Here is a 19,799-nt window from a genome sequence, read left to right on the forward strand (position 1 = left end):
AAAAAGCGTCACAGCAGATTATTAAAGTCGACAAGTCGATTAGTCAGCTAGTTGGTGCAACCCCTAATATGTATATAACTTTAATGAATGTTTCCAGGCTATATGTATTACAAATTATATTTAATTTTAATTGTCTTATTATTTATCATTGTAGTATTTTTTACGGACTTTAAACAAAGCTTATGTAAATGAATCACTCTTCACTAACACTATTTAAGGAATTTGATATTTTACTAATTTATTTTGTAACACTGCATTAGTTAAAAGAATTTAATAATCACTATTAAGGAAAAATGTGATATTTTAGACTTTTATTTTAATAAATATTTTGATATTATGAGGAATACAGTGCTCAGCATATATACAGTAAGTACACATCTCAAAAATCTCTCTTTTAAATTGATATTTTTAATAGGAAGCTATACAATATTGTATTTACACATATACGTTAGATTAGTCAGTACTGAAGCCAAATCTGGAGATTTAACTTACTTAATTCAACTGTACCACATGTCTTTGGACTGTGGGGGAAACCGGAGAACCCAGAGGAGACCCAAGCGAACGCAGGGAGAACATGCAAACTCCACACAGAAACGCCAACTGACCCTGCCAAGGCTCGAACTAGCAACCCAGCAACCTTCTTGCTGTGATACGACAGCACTACCTACTGCGCCACTGTGTCGCCTCATAGAAAAATATTAAATATAATTTAAAAAATAAGGAAAAATCAAAAGAAGCAAAAAAAATGTAAGTTGTTTTTGCAATATTTGGTTTGAATTTAATTGTATTACCTTTCAATTTCTAAATATGTTCAGTGACTAAAATATCATTTTAATAAATATATCTGTTTAATAAATCTGTTTTGTTTAAATGCACCAAAATATATTGTCTATATTTACTGAGAAATAAATAAAAATATTTATTTTCAAAATGGGGTGTGCTCAATTATGCCGAACACTTTATATAAACTTAACATACTATGATAAAGCACATTTTGTGCCTTATCTGTCATTTAAATATATTTACATCTTATGTGGAGGCTTAAATTGCATTCAAGTAATTAAATGTAATATTATATATAAAAAAATAACGAAAAACAACCATAAAATAGAATAATTAATACATAATAAATGCAGTTTTACATAACTATGTGATGAATTCTTTTTGGGAAATTCTTCCTCCAAGAAGCCTTTTTTTTCATTGCTGCTTGATGATTCTATGCACACGCTGCTCTTATTAATATTTATAATGCCATTCTGTATGATATTAATAACCCTATTCGCTATGAATTGTTATTGACTGGAGGAAAAATCAAGGATTCAGCAGTGATCTCCTGTTTCATTCTCATATCATGTTTGTTGCGCTCATCCTGTACAGGGAGAGGATCGTAAACACCAGTCGTCCAGGAGAAATGCAAGTCACCATTCAGAACCTCATGCCAGACACCAAGTATGCCTTCCGTGTGGTGGCGCACAACAAAAACGGCCCTGGAGAGAGTTCAGTGCCTCTGAAGGTCGAAACTCAGCCCGAAGGTAAGACTTCTATTTCTAAAACATCTACATATTGTACCTGTTTTTTGATTGGCTGATGAAAAAAGTTAGCTTAAATGTTAGCAAATGGTTAGGATAATATAATATAATATAATATAATATAATATAATATAATATAATATAATATAATATAATATAATATAATATAATATAATATAATATATATAATATGATATAATATAATATAATATAACATAACATAATATAATACAATATAATATAATATAATATAATATAATATAATATAATATAATATAATATAATATAATATAATATAATATAATATAATATTGCACTATAAAATAACTGCTCAAGTAGTTTATAATTTAATTTAATCATTTATTCCAGTGATTTTGAAGATGAATCAGCTTCATTACTCCAGTCTTCAGTCACATGATACTTCAGAAATCACTCTAATATTAATTATTATTATTATTATTGTTGTTGTTGTTGTTGTTGTTGTTATTATTATCATTAATGGTAATAGTAATAAAAGCAACAAGTAGTAATATTTTCATTTGTAACTACATACAGTAATAAATAAATATTTAATAAATATGAAAAAATTAAAAAAAAAAAAAATATATATATATATATATATATATATATATATATATATATATATATATATTTAATAAATACAGCCTTGATGGACAGAATAATTTTAATAAAATTTTTAAATAAAATTAATATAAAAAAAAAATAAACTGACCCCCAACTTTTGACCAGCAGTGTAGGTCAGTGAGTTAGTTTTAATAAAATAATTTAATGTGCATGTTGAATATTTAATACATGTATAATACATGTTTGTTGATAGACGGTGCTTTTGTTGAAACCTCTTTGTCGGTCGCAAATTTTTTTTAAAGCGCATTAAACGACAGCGCATATATTAGCCTTACCCTGGAGTTTGTTCACCCTCCGCCTATGTCCATAGCCCTACACAGGGCCAATGGCAAGATGAAGGGGTAGGGGTATAAAATAGAATTATGTCTGGGCATAAATTTACACCCCTCACCCTAATATAGTTATCATTATAGTTATCGTTCTTAAAGTAAACAGGCCTCAACTGGAGATGCGTTCGGATGAGATTTATGAAGTATTTAAAATCTGATGTTTACTGACACAGTTGCATTTCAAATTACACTCCGACAACGTTCCAGAAGGCAACAAGGCATGAAATACACTCACACACTTGTCAAGAGTGCGTTTTGGGCCTAAGAGATTACTCTGTGAACATTTCCTCTGGAGGTTTTCGTCTCTCAAACTCCTCCGATGCCTCAATGTCAGTTTAAAATCTCATTATATACTGTAGGGGAGGGAGCACAAGTAAACACCTGCTGGCTTTTAAAGCAAACGCGTCTCTGAAGGTGTATGGCCCGACTCCATCAACGTGAAACATGATCATCCCAGACGCAAACTGTTTCTGGGTCAGACCGGCTCCTCTGCGTGTCCTTGGCTCTGATGGCTATAAGCACTTTATAATGTGTGTTAGCGGGATCCTGGCACTCTCGGGACTCCTGCTGTGTGGAGATCAGCCTCACACACATATATATAAATATAACTGAGAACATTATGAATGAATCTGAGCACAAGTCATACACGCTTAATCCGGTGTAGGCGCTCCCCGTCCCAAGCTGTAAAACATGGGTATCAAAAGCAGTGTTGATGTTGGATTGAATGGATGTCTGTGGAACTGAGATAAAGCGATTTCTCCGTCAGCCGTTTAAGATGCCAGAGACGCGTGATCAAAGTTTGCCCAATGACTCATGAAGATGTTGAATGCAGTTTATGCTTAAGCCTGAACGCGGAGGATGGATCAGTGTGAGCGTTACTGGATGAGCGTTGATAAAGCGTTGTTGCAGATGTGTGGTGAAGTGGCTCAGAGGATGTACTCTAGTTAAACTCAAGAAACATTCATACTTCTCTTGTCATGATGTGTATGTACTGTAGGCATCCAAGATTATCATGCTTCAGAAAGGACATTTTTCTGTCTTTTCCCCTTAGCGACTGGCAACTTGGATTTAAGCAAAACAAACTGTTTACTGGAGTTTCTTGTTGTCAGAGATGTATAGTAACGAAGTAGAACTACTTCACTACTGTACTTGTACTAAAAGGCTGTATCTGTTCTCTACTGGAGTATTGTTTGTTTCTCCTACTTCCACTTTTACTATTGTACATATTTTCAATGAGTTTAATACTTTTACTTTTTTTATTATGTGCTGCATCATTATTTGTTACTTGTCAAATTTATTGATATCGGTTTAGTAATAGATCATAACCAGTTATTACATACTGACGTCATTTATTTCCTATGTGCGATGTCGCAGTAGAATACTATGGCCAAGGAGGCAAAGGCGAGTAAATAACGCTCTTACTACTTAAAAAGGATAGATAATTGTGCACAATTCAACTCCTTGTGAGGTTGCTGGACAGTCTTTCACTGACAATTAAGGCAGCACAACACATGAGCTGCGTTTTCACTACTATGGAGAAATGCTGTAAAGCTCCGTCTTTTCCTTGGTCTCTCTCACTTTGGACATTTGAACCGCTGGCCTGTTTGTGAGGTAACTTTTCCTCTCCTCTTGGCTGGTAAAGTGATACTTGTGGATCCAGACACAAGCAGGCCTGAGGTGCAGGTTTTCTTCACTGTGTCTATTATGGATTACCTGTGATAACCGCATATAAAGCGCATATAGACTGTAACCGCGCATGTTCTTCGCACCATCGGTGAACAGCGCTTTCATTTCTAAAGCCAATTGCAGCCCTTTCTGTTAAGCAGGTGAAGACATTGACCAGTCATAGGGGTGTAAGACCTCGCCTGTCAGCGCTCAAAAAGCAAGCGTGATAATATTTACATTAGTTTATTTGCAATAAATGCTCATGATGTCTTCTGTGCATGTATTAGAGTTTTGTTTGATACATTCAGAAAGAGTGTTTTCTTTGAGCAGGTCAAATTAAAGGTACAGTTCATATGTCTTACTGCTGTATTAAAGAACAAAATCGTATTGCAAATAATATATAAATATATTTATAGATTTTAATAAAATCTAAATTATCTAAAATCTGAAAAAATATAATTATGTATGGAAAGCATCGTCAATGCACTGAGATATCGAAATGAACCGAATCGATGGCATGATAATCGTAACCGAACCAAACCGTGAAACCAGTGTAGATTCACTACCCTACTCGTTACAATCATAGACCTTTTTCTTGCCTGCTGCATGGAGGGCGCCATAGCAACCATCGTCTTCCGTTAGAATGTTTAGAACTTCCGTACAGCATTTACAACATGTAATTAGCGATGCAAAAATGGGTTTCAACAGCGTTTTGGGTGGATTAGTGAGTGTTTTTGTGATACACAACTTTAAAAGGTGTGTTATAAAGCTATTATAATCTGTCAGATCTGTGGTTCAAGCGTCAGAGCAAAACGTTATCCTTGATCATATAAATCATTAGCCATGTGTCTTTTCGATCTGCTTAGCCACGTGCCCCAAAAAAAACATATTTAAAATAAACAAAACAATATGATGTCTTTTGACTGCTTTCTTTAACACCTACATTACACAATACACAGCAAATTCATCAGAGTTAAATTCTCGGTGTTGAAGCATTTTAGAGTAAAGTGTTGACGTTAAAGAGTTAGATTTTGATAAATGAATATAATAAGAGTTAGAATTGATTTTATTCAGTGCGAAATCAAGGAGTTATCTTTTTTACACTTGGTGGTGTTATTTCCAACATCCGGGAATTCACGCAGCCCCAGTCACTGAAGAATTTTCCAGACGCCATTTTCCATCTGAAGTTTAGAACAGCAACTGGTGAGTCAAACTACCTAAATGTTGGTATTTTACTGACTTTCTTTAAGGAAATACAGTTGTAAACATATTGTTAAGTTAATAACTTTAGAATGTAGTGACAATTTTAATCTTCTGCGGTTCATTCATGGTCGTTTGTGTATCTAGCTTAACTGCATTACTATTCACTTCTTTTCAAGAATGTTTTTATATGTGCTCACGCATACATAGTGCATAAAAACATCAAATGTACTTGTTCAACACATTTCTGTCACGCTTAATGCCATTTTGTGCGTTGTTACCCATCTGTAAAATAAAATCGACACTTCTCCTTTAATTCGAAGCAAACTAGCGAGGGAATTCCCGGAGCAGCCTAGCCTACTCTTCCCGGATGCTAACGGCAACACAGGACGGTTTCCATAAGCTCTGGAGAGTTTCTAAAACATATCTGGTGAGTAAATGAACATATGCTTACTTGTAAAAGGCTTCCTGACTAAAACATATGATTGTTTGTTATCCGTGTATGTTAATTTGGTTATTTTAAACACCGCAGCCCTTTTAAACTGGTTCATTCGTGGCCGTCCATATACCGTTAGTCCATAGACTCGCGTGATAACGTACGCTTGAATTATATTAAGTGTTGACAACCATTAAAGTCGGAATGTTAACATTAATGTCTTTAAATGACCGCGTTTGCACTTTCTCCGACATTTGACGTTACAGAAGTCTCCCGGAAGTTGCGGGACTAACATTAACGTTATCCCGCAAATGCACAGAGACTCCCAGATGCCTAAGTAGATGCCCGCAAATGAATGATAATCTCCCGGAAATCGCGCGTCTCCCGCCCGGTCATTAAACACTTTGCACACCCCTCTCCACCGCATCCCTCCTAGCTCTTCAGGTACGTCGCGCGCAAGTCACCCCCACCGCTCTTTAGGTACGTCGCGCGCAAGTCACCCCACCGCTCTTCAGGTACTCATCTCTCCCGCTACCTCCCGCAAATCAACCCTGTATCCCCCGAAAATGACTTTCCCAACTCGGGATGTCTGACGTTAGTAAGTTAGGCTATTTATGTAGTCAGGAACATCTTAGTCAAGCTTTTTCTCCCGCATGATATTGTGCTTACAACTAGGCTAAACTTAGCATGTACTGTACACAACATTTCCGTTTTATTAAAGACAATTTAGTGCGTTGTAAACAGCCACCTGTCTGTAAAATTAATCAACTGATTCATATTTGAGCAGCCTAATGATGATACAGGTTTGATTTGTAGATTTATTATCAATAATCAACATCTGAATCAAAAGATATCTGAAAAAGTGTGAGGTATACTCTGTGATGTTTATCTCTTTTTTATCTGAAGGTTATGCATATGTGTTAGATACTAATGTTTTGTTGTTTTTTAACAGCCACAGTTCTCTATACAATAACACAAGACCCTGTGACGGTGGCTGATTAGAGACGGATGGTGTATTTCCAGAGTTGGTGAAATGACCAAGCACACCTTCTTGGTCATATGTGGTGATAATAATGAAGGTATGTTTGATAAAGTTCTGTATTTGTTTCACAATAAGCTGAGAGGGTATTAGAGCATTAGAGAATAACAAATGACATGAAGGTGATAAGTTTTGTATTGTGGGTGAACTGTTACTTAAATAATGTTTTGCTCTTTGCTTTGCACTTTTCCTCTTCTGCTTATCCTAATAGTTAAGATTATATTTGGACCTGAAACATCTGCTAGACTCCAGGAAAGGTGGCGTCAATACTGGTCCTGAAAGGGCCCAACAAGTTGAATCTGGTAAAGAAACACGCACGCACACACACACACACACACACACACACACACACACACGCACACGCTTACAGAAAACTGTAAGTTTATGAATATTTTTTACACTGTGGCCAATATTTTGGGGAAGTCAGCATCACTAAATGATATAAAAGATAGAAAAGTCATAGTGATTAACCTAATTGTTTTTGGAGATCCAACAGTGATGTATGTGTTTTTTCTACTTTTCCATATCCTGTCACCTCAACCAGCTGGGAGAGTCAAGTTGTGGATCATCATGAAAATTTTCAAAAGGTGAGTTTAGATTTCTTAAATGTTTTATTTACTTTAAATGTTCTATTAAATATATCATAGAATTTGATTGCAATTTGTTTTCAAACATTTATCTTAGTCATGCTGGAGTCTTGAAGAGTTCTTAGAAGAGCATCACCCTATATCCGTGCATCAGGAACCACCAGACGAGCGATCAGCAGCTACTACATCGTCATGGATAAAAAGGTCATCCTGTGGCTGGGAAGCACTTCATTCACAGGACATGCTTGATGAGATTTCCTAGCTCCAGTTTGTTTTCACACAAGTTTCCAGCATTTATACCTTCATTTAAACTGCTGTGTTTGATATGGAGGACCAAGGAAACACCCGAAGTGAAAGATTTGCACACCAAGTTGTTTAAAATGTAATTTCAGAAGAAAACTATGCGTTCAGAAGAAAACTGATGAAACATCAAGTTTGGACCAAAGGACTAAAACAGCCTTTTTGAGCACTGGTCATACATATTTTGTTGATACTGTCTGTACTAATAAAACATTTAAAGCATATTTGACATTGTTGCATTTTAAAAACTGAATGAATTGTTGAAGTGGTGAATGTTTTCAAATAAAATGTTTTTTCTTTTGTAATTTACAGTCTATTTGAGTTTTTTACCATATTTACACTCAAGAGAGTTGAATAAAATAATATATTACACCAGGCAGTGTTAAATATAGTTACATTTTTTAACTCTGCCCAGAGTTAAAATTAACCCTTACTTCGGTGTCAATGTGCCAACCCTTTTGAAAGTGTTGATTTAACTCTGTTTTGAGTGGACCCCATGAGACACTTTCAAAGTGTTGAAATTAACACCCATAGAGTTGTTTTGGGTCCCCATATTTTGCTGTGTACTTGAAGAGCACTTCAACTTCTGCTCAAGTCACTTTTTTGATAGAGCACCTGTACTTTTCCTTAAGTCTGGCTCTCTAGTACTTTATACATCTCTGCTTGTTGTACACCGAGTATCGCTAAGCATCCTAAGAATTTAGTTATTAAAGCTGAACATCATATTTAAATATCAAAGTAATTATTTAACATTAGTGAAGTTTATTTATAAAGTAATTTCGAGATGATAATGTGCTTACGATTGCTTTATGATTTACTAATCAGAAGATTCCTACACCACTTCTATATGACAGCCATCTTCCTTTTGAAGAATCCCCCCTTCCACCCCACAATGCATGTATTGCGCACATGATATTTATGTCTATGTCATGATATGTATGTCATGTGCACATAATATGTATGTCATGTGAACGCTACACTATGTTGTGCGAAAGACTCATATGTTGTGCACACAATATGTATATCTATGTCACAAAACATATGTTGCGCGCACATGATATGTATGTCTGTGTCTCAATACATATGTCATGGGCACATGATATGCATGTCTGTCACTATGTATGTCATGCGAACGCAATACTATGTTTTGGGAAAGCGGTACATATGTCGTGCACACACAATATGTAAATGCCGCAATACATACGTTGTGCGCACATGATATGCATGTCTATGTATGTATGCATATACATATTTTAGTAGTATTCACATGTTTTTTGTTTTGTTTTGTTGAAGGAATTACTATTTAATGCTAGAAAACTCCAGTGTTATTGTTCATATTATAAGCTTACTGAATGAAAGTGTCTTCTAACTGACTACTTGCCAACTTACTTAAAATTGCCCAGTTGTCCAAGTCAGTGCTATTCAAATTCTTTTATATGTCATGTAATGTAGAGATGATTGTGCATGATGAAAGCCTGAAGGCATGTCAGTTGCGAGCGTGTTGGAAGCAACAGATTTAACGGACACTCATCGAAGCCTGTAATTGAATGTAATGATTCATGACCCTAGCAAGTAAACAAAAGTTAAGCAACATAGAATCTCATTTCCATTCTCTCCGCTCTGCTGAGCAAATGAAATCACGTCAATCCTGCAGGCCGAGCTGGCGTGTGTAAGTCTGCTTTCTGCCAGAGGTGTTTGTCGACACATGACACTGTCATATGCTGAGTACAGAAGAGAAAACACTCGCTACTCAATCAGTTTCAAAGTGCTTCACTGTCGTGACTGTGTTGGAAACAATACTGCCAAAGCATCGGTGCATGTACCAGACATTCATTCTTTTTCCTTCAGCTTAGTGCTTTAGTGGTCACCACAGCAGAATGATCCGACAACTATTCCAGCATTTGTTTTACGCAGCAAATGCCCTTTCAGCTGCAACCCAGTACTGGGGAACACCCAAACTCATTCACATTCACACACATTCATTCACTACAGCCAAATTAGTTTATTCAATTCACCTGTACCGCATGTCTTTGGACTGTGGTGGAAACCAGAGCACCCGGAGAAAACCCACGCAAACACGGGGAGAACATGCAGAATCCACACAGAAATGCCGACTGGTGCAGCCGGTACTAGAACCAGCAACTTTCATGCTGTAAGGCGACAGTGCTAGCCAAGGCAAAACTTGTCAAATAAAAACAGTAGCAGATTTTGGCATGGGCAATATGGGCAATCGCCCAGGGCAGATATATATATATATATATATATATATATATATATATATATATATATATATATATATATATATATATATATATATATATATATATATATATATATATATATATTTTTTTTTTTTTTTTTTTTTTTTTTTTTACAAATGTTTTACAAAAAATGCTGTCTAAATATTATTATTAAAATATTATTATTAAGTCAAAGCATCAGCAAAGGAAAACTTTGGTTGTAATAAAAAATATTTAAAAGAATAAAAAATAAAATTAAACAAATGTGCTTTTAATAATGTTTTTTTTTCGCAGAGAAATTTTAAAAAGTAAATTAAAATAATAAACATAATAATAAAATATTGTAATAGTGGTTGCAATAAAATCTCAGGCAAAATATAAATAAATAAATAAATAAATGAAAAATAAATAATTTTATTTATGTTGCTTTATGTTGCTTTAATAATTGGGTTTTATAAATTGGGTTTTATAAACAACTATTTATACAAAAAGTCCCAAAGTCAACGCATCAGCAAAGACAAAGATTAGTTGTAATAAAACATAACCCAAATTTAATTTAATTTAATTTTATTTTATTTTGAATTAAAGTAAAATAATAAATATAATACAATTTTATACATATTATAATAAAATATCATAGCTATTATTATAGCATAGCATATAATACAGTACTTTCATAATCTTGTTTTACTCTTTTTTTTTTTTTTTTTTTTTTTTTTTTTTTTTGTTCCTATGTAATAGTCCAGGTACCTGGTCCAGCTCCAAACCTGCATGCAGTGGTCATGTCCCCCAGCACTGTCAGTCTCAGCTGGGATGTGCCTCTTATAGGCAACGGTGAAATCCAGAACTACAAGATCTACTACATGGAGAAGGGCATGGACAGTGAACAGGTACAACTGTAATATCATATTAAATGTGTTGCGATGTTTGATAATGCATGTGAAATGTTCACAGTGCAGCTTTGTATCCTGAGCTTCAGTTGCATTACTGCTGGAACATGTTGTTGCAGTGGAAGTCATGTTTTTTGTATTTTTATGCTAACAAAACGAATAAATTGTAATTTTTTTTAAAGCCATTTTAAGGTCAATATTTTTAGCCTCCTTAAGTTATTTTTTTCAGCTGGCTAAAGAACGAACCATCGTTATACAGTGATATCCTAATTACCCTAATTTGCTTAATTAACCTAGTTTAGCCTTTAAGTAGTTAAGCTGTATAGAGGTGTCTTAAAAACATATTTATTAAAATATGATGTACTGTCATGGCACAGAAAAAAAAAGAAATCAACTATTAGAAATTTGTTATTGAAACTATTATGTTTAGAAATGTATTGGAAAAAAAACAGTTATTTTTCTTTTAAACAGAAATTGGATAAAAAAATACTGGGGGGGTAATAATTCAGGAGAACTAATAATTTCGACTTCTTCTGTATGTAGTTTACAGTTCAGAGATAAACACTGATGTTTATGGCAAAGATTAAAATCACATTTTAATGCAACTTAACGCTCAAAATGAAAGTTGTAGCAGTTTCACTTTGTAACCAGTAGGCGGCAACAACCAGCCATAAAAAATGTTTATTGTATTAATAATTAAACATTTTTAATCATTAATATCAAATCATTAATTGAATATGAGACAAAAAATAAATATGATGTGTTGTAAAATATTAGAATATTAAATTTATACGTTTAGCATTATCAGCAACATTAGCGAAGATCATTTTTCACAATATTGATAATTTTCCTTTTTTATTATATGTATGTATATATATATATATATATATATATATATATATATATATATATATATATATACATAGATATAATACAAGTGTGATATTGCGTTTATACAACAGTTCAATGGCACAATCGTGTATGTAAATTAGAAAATCAAACACGAAGAGTCTAAAAACCCCTTTTTATTAGGAACTACTTTCTTCCGCCATTTATTCACATCTGCAGCTCACGTCGAAACAGTAGAAGTCGTTACTAATTCACCAACGTCACTTTAGAGCTAGTGTATGAATGATTCTCTAGCTGATTTTGCTCACTTAGATTATAAGGCTGAACGTGACATGAAATGGGAGTTTTTAAGGAAGAAATAAAAACAGGATGGTTGTGGGAGAATGGTCTGAAATACGGGATACTTCCCTGAAAAACGGAAGTGTTGGCAGGTATGCTTACCAGTTTAATATTGATAACTGCTATAGTTAGAAATCAGACTGTTATATCTTCTAAGCGTAAGACTCATTATGCGGTTCTGTCGCCATCTTGTAGATAGAAAACGTCAACCAACTTTGGTGTACTTTAAGCAGGCTAATGGCCGCCAACGAGCTCTCTCAGATATTGTAAATATTTTAAAATAGGCATTATTCTTACAAATAATCTGCATAGTTGTGATCTAAACAACTACATTTTTGACTAAAAAAGCCTCAAAAGTTTCTTGCGGTACTATTTTTGTAATAAGAGGAAAGCTAATATCGTTAGTCTCATCCCCTTTTTGCTGATTTGAAATATGGTTTGATCCAAGCCTAATGTCACCTGAACCATGAGACTTATGATTCATTGCACCACTATGTCTATGTCTAATATCCATCATCTTTCGATCAGGATCTGGATGTAAACACACTGTCCTACACCATGACTGGCCTGAAGAAGTTCACGGAGTACAGTTTCAGACTGGTGGCCTATAACAAACATGGACCGGGAGTCTCCACTGAGGACATATCAGTGCGCACATACTCTGATGGTACAGCACATCCCGTGTTTCTGCTTTTTATCCTTCTTCTCAGATTCCTCCATTCTGCCCAAAACCCCCTGCAGTTGTTGTTTTTCCAGAGTGATCTTAATAAGAGCTTCACAGAGAACAATAAACAATGCCAACAATAAAGCAGCTATCATCTATAACCCTGTTGTACTTACATCAACAGAGTCAATAACACCAGGGTCCAAAATTCACTTTATTTTTACACCTGTCAGAAGTAAATTGAAAACTAAAAAATGATTTGGCATTAAGATTTGTGGCCCCTCATGAAACTGTATTTTGTAGTTATTACTGTTCTTTCAGCCAGGGACTCGTGAGCTTCTAGCCATCTGTTAAAGTTTTATGTCCACTGTAAAATTAATACCGAAGTCCTCCTAGGCCATGATTCTTACAGCTTTCAATTTTTTCCCAAAATTGGCTGGATATGAAAAAGGTAGCATAAATATATAACATGTATTGGTCATTACTAGGGCTGCACGATAGTGTGTGAAAATATACAATATATGATATTGTTGTTGAGTGTTGTGATATTATTTACAATATAACTAACCCTATTTTATCAGCAATTAAAAAAACACTTAAACAAACAGGCAATAGATATATTTATGAGCAAATAAATTAAATATAAAAAATATTTAGTCTTGAAAATACCACGAATGACTAAAATTTAAATTAGTATTTATTTATTTAGTACATTCATTCATTTTCTTATCGGCTTAGTCCCTTTTTTAATTCGGGGTCGCCACAGCGGAATGAACCGCCAACTTATCCAGCACATTTTTACGCAGCGGATGCCCTTACAGCCGCAACCCATCTCTGGGAAACATACACACACATTCACAAATACACTCACACACTACGGACAATTTAGCTTAGCCAATTCACCTGTACCGCATGCCTTTGGACTGTGGGGGAAACCGGAGCACCTGGATGAAACCCACGCGAACGCAGGGAGCACATGCAAACTCCACACAGAAACACCAACTGAGCCGAGGATCGAACCTGGGACCTTCTTGCTGTGAGGCGACAGCACTACCTACTGCGCCACTGCATCGCCCTATTTATTTAGTATTTATTAGTATTTATATATTGGTAACTAATTCTTTTTTCTCCTTCATAAACATTTGTTTGATTCCTAATTTTTCAAAATAAGTTTGTATCCCCCCCCCCCCTATAATTTAAATAAAATTCAGTCATGATAATAATACCTTTTATTTATAGGTGCCTTTCAACGCTCTCAATGACATCTTACAGTACATAGCGAGCATATCATAAAAGTAATAGAGAGTTTTTATCTAAGATTTACAATTGGAAATAGCCCCTGCCACCAAAGAAATTCATCTTAAAGTTTGGGACAGAGATTCAGCGGGAAAAAACACGTCACCATTTTTCTCAGAAAACATATTTCTAAAGTTGCCGTTTCCCCGCATTGTGCGTAACAACCAAAGAAATCCATATATGCAATGAAAACAAGTCTAATTAGTTTACAAATTAAGTTATGCATAATAAAATTAAATGATGCAGGGGAAAAAGTTTTAAATACATGAAGAAATGAAGGTGTACAAGGCTGTGAAAGCCCAGACAGCAGCTGAAATCTCTAAGTAGTTTGTCAGCAACCCTCTGCCTTTCCTCATTGTAAATTAATATTTACTGCTTCAGTCCAACCTCTACATCAGCAGGAGGATGAAGATAAAACCAGGGTGGACATTTCAGCAAGACAATGATCCAAAACACAGCCAAGGAAACTCTCAGATGCTTTCAGATCAAGGAAAGCAAGCTTTAGAATGGCCCAACCAATCACCTGACCTGAAGCCAATAGAAAACACTAAATTAAAATCAGATTTGATAGACGAAACCCAAAGAACCATCAAGATTTTTACACACTGCTGAAGTCAATTTATAATATACTTTTGGGGTAAAACAAAACCAAAACTAATTCTCTTGTCTGTGTGCTCAGTCCCCAGCTCTCCTCCGCAGAACATGACGGTGGAAGTGCTGAACTCCAAGGTAAGACTTGAGTTCATGGCTTCAGTGTGTCAGCAGCTGTACTGTAGTCCTGATGAAGATGCTCATCTGTTGCTGTGATTTAACTGCAAGGAGCAGGACATCTGTGCGCTGTCACAAAGCTTTACATCCTCGTTCCTTCTTCCTCTCTGCTCACCTCCCCCTCTCTCTCAACATGCAATTTCTATTTGTCTTGCTGCCGGGGAATAAGAGTCTTCCTCCTCTTGTTTTTATTCATGAGCCTGCTTGTGCTTCTAGTCATATACAGACAAGTGTCTGGGGTTGTGATATTGCATTTAGCTCTTATTTCATGGGGTTTGCTTTAGCACGCGTGACTTTTGCTGTCGCACATCCTTAGACGTGGAACAAAGCAGTGAGTTTTAGCCATAAAGTCACAGTGAAATTAAAACTGTTTGCTGTTTTTTATTGTTTTTTTATGGAATAAATTAGGCTTTGTCCTTAAGAGGGATTTATTTGTGCACTTCATTCATTCATTCATTTTCTTTCAGCTTAGTCCCTTTATTCATTAGGGGTCGCCACAGCAGAATAAATCACCAACTTATACAGCATAAGTTTTACACAACGGATGCCCATCCAGCTGCAACCCATCACTGGGAAACACCCATAAACTCTCACATTCATACACATACACTAAGGCCAATTCAGTTTATTCAATTCACCTATGCCGCATGTATTTGGACTGTGGGCCTTTTTGTTGTGAGGCAACAGTGCTAACCACTGAACCATCATTCTGCCGTTATGTTAATTATATCAGTCATTTCTTTTGAATGTATCAGTTATTGTTCATATATTTAAAAGCATGCGAATTATGCCTTTCCTTTAGACATGAAATCACAAACAAGAAACCGCTGAGAATGTGTAACTCGTATGGCTAGTCACAGCAATAGAGCACAGAGCACAGTTCACAAAGATGCTGTGGATCTGCAGTACTGAATCCCTCTAAAACTGGCAGAGATTTGTACAAAATGACTTTTCTTAGACATTTTTACATTTTACTTATTTAATATATGATATTTTCCCCATATATATATGGGGAGACCTTTTTCGAGCTGTGCAGAATACATTGGTATGATAAATCCTGATAAAGTGGGTTCAATAGTTTATTCCACCACTCTCAAACTAATAGCAATACTCATTTAGTACAGGAATTTTTATTCCAATTGAAATGTTTATATGAAACATTTTTATTCATATTGGTCTTTTAAACTAATTCAAATGCTCCATGTAAATGCATCAAGTGTTATTTTACCATCAAATACATGTTATATATATATATATATATATATATATATATATATATATATATATATATATATATATATATATATATATATATATACATATATACACACACACACACACACACAGTATATATGACAAACACACACACAAGTATTGATAGCGCTTCACTTTTTCCACATTTTTATTTATATTACAGCCTTATTCCAAAATGGATTAAATGTATTTATTTCCTCCTTACTATCTACACACAATACCCCATAATGACAATGTGAAAAAAAATTTTTTAAATTGTTGCAAATTTATTAAAAACAAAAAACCTGAAAAATACATAAGTATCCACAGCCTTTGGTGTGAAGCTCTAAATAAAGCTTAGGTACATTCTGCTTCCACTGATCATTCTTGGGATGTTTCAGCAGCCTAATTGGAGTTTACCTGTGGTAAATTCAGTCGATTGGACATGGTTTGAAAAGGCATACACCTGTCTATATAAGGTCCCAGGGTTGACAGTGCATGTCAAAGCACAAACCAAGCATGAAGACAAAGGAATTGTCTGTAGACCTCCGAGACAGGATTGTCTAAAGGCACAAGGCTGGGGAAGGATGCAGAAACATTTCTGCTGCTCTGAAAGTTCCAATGAGCACAGTGGCCTCCATCATCCGTAAGTGGAAGATGTTTGGAACCACCAGGACTCTTCCTAGAGCTGGCCGGACATCTAAGCTGAGTGATCGGAGGAAAAGGGCCTTAGGAAAGTGATCAATAACCTGATGGTCACTCTGTTTGTACTCCAGAGTTCTTCTGTGGAGAGAGGAGAAGCTTACAGAAGGACAACCATCTGTGCAGCAATCCACCAACCAGACCTGTATGGTAGAGTGGCCAGACGGAAGCCACTCCCCGCCTGGAATGTGCCAAAAGGAATCTGAAGGTCTCTCAGACCATAAAAAGCAAAATTCTCTGGTCTGATGAGACTAAAATTGAACTCTTTAGAGTGAATGCCTGGCGTTACGGGGAAAACCAGGCACTGCTCATAACCAGGCTAATATCATCCCTACAGTGAAGCATGGTGGTGGCAGCATTATGCTGAGGGGATGTTTTTCAGCAGCAGGAACTGGAAGACTAGTCAGGATAGAGGGTAAGATGAATGCAGCAATGTACAGAGACATCCTGAATGAAAACCTGTTTCTGAGTGCTCTTGACCTCAGACTTGGGCGATGGTTCATCTTCCAGCGGGACATTGACCCAATGCACACTGCCAAAATATCAATGGAGTGGCTTTACAACAACTTGGTGAATGTCTTTGAGTGGCCCAGCCAGAGTCCAGACCTAAATCCTATTGAACATCTCTGGAGAGATCTGAAAATGGCTGTATACCGTTGCTTCCCATCCAACCTGATTAAGCTTGAGAGGTACTGCAAAGAGGAATGGGCAAAAATTCCCAGAGGCAGGCGTGCCAAGCTTGTGGCATCATATTCAAAAAGACTTAAGGCTAAAATTGCTGCCAAAGGTGCATCAACAAAGTATTGAGCAAAGGCTTTGAATACTGATCTACATGTGAATTTTTATGGTTTTTTAATTTTAATCAATTTACAACAATAAAAAAAAACTATTTTTTTTACATTGTCATTATGGGATATTGTGTGTAGAATTTTGAGGAAATAAATAAATTTAATCCATTTTGAAATAAAGCTTTAACATAAAAAATGTGAAAAAAGTGAAGCGCTATGAATACTTTCCGGATGCAATGTATACACATATGGGGAATATATCATATATTAAATAAGTAAAATGTGAAACAAAAGTCATTTTGTACACATCGCTTCCAGTAATGGGGGGATTCAGACATGCGGATCCACACCATCTTTGTGAACTGCACTTGATTGCTGTGACTAGTCATGCGAGTTACACAGTCTCAGCGGTTTCTTGTTTGTGATTTCATCCTTAAAGGAAAGCCTTCCATAAATCACATGTTTTCTATATAGACATAACTGATCCATTCAAAATAATTGATTGATACATTTACCAGAATGGCGGCACGGTGGCTCAGTGGTTAGCACTGTTGCTTCACACCAAGAAGGTTGCTGGATTGAGTTCCGGCTGGGCCAGTTGGCATTTCTGTGTGGAGTTTGCATGTTCTCACCATGTTAAAGTGGGTTCCCTCCAGGTGCTCTGGTTTCCCCGCACAGTCCAAAGACATGCGCTATAGGTGAATTGAATAAACTTAATTGGCCATAGTGCATGTGTGTGAATCAGTGTGTATGGGTGTTTCCAAGTGCTTGGTTCTGGCTGGAAGGACATCGGCTGTGTAAAACATATGCCAGAATAGTTGACGGTTCGTTCCACTGTGGTGACCACTGATAAATAAACGACTAATCCGAAAGAAATTGAATGAATGAATTTACCAGAATTGTGGCCAGTGAAAATGCTGTGGAAACTTGCTCAACTCTGGGCAACCACTAGCCACAGTGGGCCGACATGCAAAAACAATAAATGTCAATCCCAGAAGACAAACAGCTCACAGCAGTTTTGCAGTCTATTTGCATTATGGCTCCACACACACACACACACACACACACACTTTCAGGCCTGTAATAGGTTTTATGGCTCAGTAATTAGCACTGAATAATAATGACGGCTTCACGTCCCAGACAGACGCTTTCTTCTTCCTCTGGTTCGGTTGTGTTGCATGAGAAGATGCTTAATTAGTGGACTCCCGTGGTCTGCGTCGGCCCCCTCGCGCGGCCCTGGGGTGCGACGCAGCAGACGGGCAAATTCAATCAGGGTGCGTATAATGAACACAGTGACTTATACGAGTCACCACCCATGTGACCCATAAGTCAATTAAAACAAGTTTGTTTGCCTAAACAACACATGCAGTAGTTAGCAAGGTAAACCGGAATCGCTCGGAAAACGAAATACAGTAATTGCGCGGATTTAATTCGGGGTTTATTCCCTCGCGACCCACCAACACCGCAACTGTGGATACTGTTAATTAATTCCCCACCCACGCTGGGCGGCCCCTCTCTCTGCCTTCATTATCCCAGTGTGCATGGCAGGCCCCGCAGCAAACCGCCTCCATCCATCCTTCTCCCCTACACCGCTCAGCTTTATCTATTATTCATGGGCTCGCTGTGGCCCAGACGCCGCTGCTCGCCCAATGCCCTCTGCAGGACTGATAGACCCCTGTATGCTTTATGTGGAGGATCTTTATTGCAGGCCTGAGGGTGGCAGTGACTGGGGTTTCACTCCTGCACTCAGGCTTGTTACTCTGCTGTCTTTGTATGTCGGCTCCAGGAGGAGGTGCTGAATAAATGACGGCACTAATTCTCCTCTGATACAGTGTGTTTGATAATGAAACAAAGTGAAAGATGACCAATTGTCCCCCTTTTTACAAGATGTAAAAGAAGTCTCTGATGTCCCTAGAGTGTGTATGTGAAGTTTCAACAGAGATGTGCGCTTTTCAAAAGTGGGCGGGGCTACAATGGCCTATGTGTCAGCATAGTAGCAGATTACTTCACACCGGTGGAAGTGGATTAAGGGTGCTTTCACACCTTTGAATCGATTCAGTTGTTCCGAAACAAAGTTTACAAATGTTACATTGTTGCTCTTTGCTCTTGGAGAGGTTCGCTTTCACACTGCAAAGTTTCTAATCGGACCAAAAGAGCTAAAACAAGTCTAGTGCGAGTAAACTCTCCTTACATTGGTCAGAGTGTCTGGGTTTATTTTGCAGCATCCCGCTAAGCTGTTAGAAGAGGTGGTGGTTTGGTGGTGATTGACAAGGTGCGCGTGCGATGTGTCTGAGGAGAGA

The 19,799-nt window shown here is 36.5% G+C and overlaps 1 protein-coding gene across 50 annotated transcripts in view; it reads left to right on the plus strand.

Annotated features, from left to right (window-relative positions):
- The window catches only part of neo1a (neogenin 1a), a 328,844-nt gene that overhangs the window by 270,212 nt on the left and 38,833 nt on the right, over nt 1–19,799 (plus strand). For all 50 annotated transcript variants that reach the window (NM_173218.2, NM_001328497.1, XM_087258719.1 and 47 more), the window contains 4 exon segments: nt 1,378–1,532; nt 10,712–10,860; nt 12,577–12,715; nt 14,688–14,737. In NM_173218.2, coding sequence (NP_775325.2) covers nt 1,378–1,532; nt 10,712–10,860; nt 12,577–12,715; nt 14,688–14,737 — 493 coding nt within the window.

Source organism: Danio rerio, chromosome 7 (genome assembly GCF_052040795.2).
Source record: "Danio rerio strain M-AB ecotype USA chromosome 7, GRCz13ab, whole genome shotgun sequence".
Taxonomy (NCBI): domain Eukaryota; kingdom Metazoa; phylum Chordata; class Actinopteri; order Cypriniformes; family Danionidae; genus Danio; species Danio rerio.